Below are 4,807 nucleotides of genomic sequence, written 5' to 3' on the forward strand. Positions count from 1 at the left end.
TGGGATCTCAATTCGTCGGTCACGACGTGACGTCTCCGTTCACTCCTTCAGGGAATGAGGGTTACATACGTAACCGAGACGATTACAATCATTTAAAAGAATACAAATAAAATCAGTATCAGTTTTCACAAGTAAATGCCTTTAAAAACCTTTCAAGAACTATGTAATGTTTCACTCCAAAATGAAACATTTGTTTATAATTTAAATCAGCATCAGTTATTTTATTTCAGGTTTTACTGTAATACTATAAAAAAAATACTCTATAAAAGTAATAAAATTAATTATTTCATGTGATAATGAGAATTTCTAGGGTTCTGTAAGTATAAATGTTTATGCTTAAATGGATATAATGTCACAATGAATGTAATGTTACAATAATAAAAAACTTTAATGGTCTTAAATTAGGCTTAATTTTATTTATATAAATGATCGTTTCAAATTGCTTTTTTTCTCCTTTTGGTTTTTGGGTGAGGTGAGACATGTTTTCCTTAGATTCACTCTTGTATTATTATTGCTATTATTCTTTCAAAATCCCTGATTTTTTTTTTTACCAAAAAAGTTTCAAATCATCTTTTTAGAGAGTTGATTAAGTTAATATCAAGTAACTTCCAGAAATGTAACATCAGCTCACTCTTTCTATCTGTCTGCCTTCGCAATACACTGCGAGTAGGTCTCTTGATCCAAAAAGTGCAGAGCACACACCTGAATCGTTTTGCATGAACCCTCACATGTGAGGTTTAAGTTGTAGCTCATCATAAAATTGTTAAAATACTTGTCAAAGACTTTACTCTGTGGCTACTCAAACCTAAGAGCAAGTTCATGCAAGCTGTGAGGCTGAATGTCATCAATATCAAAAGCCTCAGTCATAATGTATTCCAGCTTCCACTTTGACCTTTGTTCCAGGTTTGCTTCTGTGAGATTTAAATAGAACTGCCAAATATCCTTTGGAGGAAAAAAGAGAGAGAGAGAGATTATTAAAAGGGATGCAATAGAACAGCCACACTTTGAGCTGGCACCTTGATTAAAACACACCATGTAATTAGAACTGACACTACCATTAATCATTCAGAAACAGGAATTGCACACACACACACACACACACACAATCATTTATTAGAATTAAGCCAAACATTTAGCTTCAAACAACTCAAAATATCAGAATTAAAAGACACAAGGCACTAATGATTGTAAGAAGCATGTGCTAAAAGTAAATAAATCAGTGCCTGAACTTGCTTGTTGGTGGACACTTACCAGTAAAGCATAATTCTCAGGGTAGTACAGATATGCACGGACGCCAGGATTGTTCGAAAATGGCTCCAATAGACTTTTGATAGTTGTAACAGCAGGTGTGACAAATATAGAGTTCACAGGTTTCCCTTGAATAAATGCATAAATGGTACATAAATCAGTATGTTCAATGATATGTTCCCATGGTCTATCTGGATCACTTACTACAATTGCCAAACTGAGCACTATACTGTACCTCAGAGAAAGCAGATTCAAATATTGCATTCATCGCTTCTATTTTCATAAATGAACTAGAGCTATATCAGTAATAATTTTTTTTTTCCATATGTGACCCTGGACCACAAAACCAGTCATAAGGGTCAATTTTTCGAAATTGAGATTTATACGACATATGAAAGCTGAATAAATAAACTTTCCATTGATGTATGGTTTGTTAGGATAGGACAATATTTGGCCGAGATACAACTATTTGAAAATCTGGAATCTGAGGGTGCAAAAAATCAAAATATTGAGAAAATCGCCTTTAAAGTTGTCCAAATGAAGTTCTTAGCAATACATATTACTAATCAAAAATTAAGTTTTAATATATTTACAGTAGGAAATTTACAAAATATCTTCATGGAACATGATCTTTACTTAATATCCTAATGATTTTTGCCATAAAAGTAAAAACAATAATTTTGACCCATACAATGTATTTTTGACTATTGCTACAAATATACCACAGCGACTTAAGACTGGTTTTGTGCTCCAGGGTCACATATTTTTCTTGACTCATGTTTCGATCAAACTGCCCAAAGTTCAGACATTTTTACAATGTAATTTAAACTGCAAAATAACAAATAAACTGGATGCCACTCACTAATGAAGTCATGAGAAAACAATGTTTCAAATGTTTGTCACTGCATGTTTGTTTTTTTATGCATTTATTGAAAAAACTGAAATAAAAAATAAAATTAAAAGTAAATTGGTGCTACAACTTGGTGTGGAAACTTTGAAATTGCAAGTAAATTTCACAAACAATAACAAAGAAACAACAAGTAACACATTGAATTAAATGTAAACTTTAGAAGCACAAAAACAGAAATTGTATTTTCCTGTAAAATATATTCCAATATTTTTTGTTTTATTTACAACTTCAAAAAAATATTTTTTACAATATTAAAAAGTTTTTTTTTCTTTTGGATTTGGATTCTTTGTGATTTTTAATGTACTGAGGTGAATTTTGTTACCTTGGTGATCCAACAGAACATTATGCTGTCTCGATGAGTGTGACCATAGAACTGACCCTGAACGACGTCACTGTAGTTCCGAAATATTTTGACCAGTTGCTCATTGTAGCTTTCTCGGACGGCTGTTGTATTTATAGCATAGGTAACCGATGGGAACGTGAGCAATTACATAGAACTCAGAGGAACAGATGAAATTACGGTCAGCAGTCACTCACACACCACTGCTGTCACTTACATGGACATACCACTATGCAACTGTTAATTTACAGTCTTGTAATAAAATGGCCCCATATGATCAGTGCAGCGGGTTCTTTCTAAAATTAAAATCCCTTGTAAAATCAGACAGAATATACTCACCATCTCCATTTTTTGTCTTGATAGCTCAAGCGTTCCCTGCAGCCACTGGAACTGCCCAGCAGGGTCAGTCATATTTACAGTCACTTGATTTGGACTGTAGTACAGGTTTGTGTTGAGACTCACCAGACGGAGGCCAGGTTTGATCACAAGAGAGTAAAAGCCACCTTCACACAAGCAAGTGATGTACAAAGAGCATTAGCTCAATACACTGTCGCAGCTAAAGTCCACTGGTAAGTGTGTGCACCACAGTTACACAGAGAAAAAAAGTTACTAAATTATTAAATAAATAAATGAAATAATTGTGGAAAAAATGTATAGGCTATATACATTTATTTGACAGGCTTTGGATTTAAATGTATATAACATTTTATATAAATTTAAATCTGTTGCATCATACTGTTGTTATTTTAATAAGGCTAAAACCTGTACTGACCAAGCAGCATTTATTATCTCCAAATAATCAAATAATTTAAATATACATTTTCACATATGTAGTAGAATGTCTTCTTTATAAGCAGTTACCTTTTTGCAAAGTAGCTACAGCTTCTGGATTCAACCACGGAGACCAGAGTTTGGCTACAGCATCGTAAATCGCATTTGCAGATGTTGGCAACTGATCCTAAAAAGTTTTAAAATGAGATTAACATAATAATAATAATAATAATAATAATAAATTAAAACACAAATAAATTCAAACACAGCATAAAATATTTAGAATTTTCTGAATACTCAACATTGATTTATAAAAAAATCTTCTTGAGCTGTATCATGCATCACATAAATAATTTCAAAATATTTTAATTATATATATATATATATAATTTTTAAAATATGTTCAAATTTTATATGGTTTCAAAATATTAATATCATTGTTAAAAAATATTATTGAAATATTCAAAAATGTTTCAAAATATTACTGATTTTACTGCATTTTTGATCAAATAAATGGAGCCACTTATGTTTGAAATATTTTTCATTGCATAATTGTTTTTGTGCATTTCTATTTTATAAAATAGAAATACAGTAATGAAATATAAATATACTATTTTTACAACAAAATATTTATATCAAATATTTGTGTTTTAACAAATAAGTTGTAAGTCACTTTCAGTGTATACAACAGTATGCAAATATTCCATTCAAACAACCTAAACCTAAACCATGTGCACTTTATTTGACCCCAGAACTGTTGTCTTGGATTGAATTCCCAGCTAAGAACTCTTGTTGCCCTTGGGATTGAAATACCTGTGGCCAGTAGTTGTGGTTGCCCAGGGCAGGATAAACTGGCAGCTGTGGGAAGAACTGCCGTATGGTGTGAGTCATATTGGCAATAGCATTGATCACCACATCAGTAGACAGTTCTTCTTTCGGGACGTGTGTCTCTGCAGTGAGGTGCAGAGAATTTTAAGAAAATTTATAAAAACATAAAAGAAAAAAAAAACATGAAGTGTTCATTAGCTCCGACATTAAATTATCTTCCAGATTAATCTAAATTTAATAACCCAAGTAAAATCACAAAACAGCTGCAATCAGTAAATGAAATTCCTTTATACCCTGTCCATATAATGAACTCAGGCTGCAGGTCTGCTTGTTTCATGTAACTGAATGCTGAGAGAATAAGCTGGTATGGGGAATCACACAGGAAATCACCAAACACTCCTGGGTCCACTGCAGGAATGCCCTTGGAGGAAAAACAGACTTTGGTGTGGTCTTCTGTGACATGGTAGGTTGGATCCAAATGCAGGTCTGAGATATGCCAGAATTTAGCTGGAATTTAAAATGCTTATGTTAAAATCATTTCACAAATATGTAAATTACTCCCCTTAAACACTGATATGTCAAATATTTTGTTGCACTCGGGAGCTATGCAAATATTTAATTTGAGATATTTAGATATTAATTTTAAAATGACATTTTTTTATTTGTTTTTTGACTTGTTAATTTTTATATATATTTTTGACTGTTAATTG

General features: G+C 32.1%; 1 protein-coding gene across 1 annotated transcript; it reads right to left on the minus strand.

The window, feature by feature from the left end:
• Positions 1–2,567: 2,567 nt before the first annotated feature.
• On the minus strand, positions 2,568–4,180 carry LOC107675068 (acid sphingomyelinase-like phosphodiesterase 3a). Its single transcript, XM_016469266.1, has 4 exons — positions 4,083–4,180; positions 3,360–3,456; positions 2,838–3,001; positions 2,568–2,655 (listed from the first exon to the last, which is right to left on the minus strand). Exons 1-4 carry the CDS (start codon positions 4,158–4,160, stop codon positions 2,581–2,583), a joined length of 414 nt encoding a protein of 137 aa, XP_016324752.1. The 5' UTR covers positions 4,161–4,180; the 3' UTR covers positions 2,568–2,580.
• Positions 4,181–4,807: the final 627 nt, after the last annotated feature.

The sequence above is a fragment of the Sinocyclocheilus anshuiensis genome, unplaced genomic scaffold (assembly GCF_001515605.1).
Source record: "Sinocyclocheilus anshuiensis isolate Anshui unplaced genomic scaffold, SAMN03320099.WGS_v1.1 scaffold776, whole genome shotgun sequence".
NCBI classification, from domain to species: Eukaryota; Metazoa; Chordata; class Actinopteri; order Cypriniformes; family Cyprinidae; genus Sinocyclocheilus; species Sinocyclocheilus anshuiensis.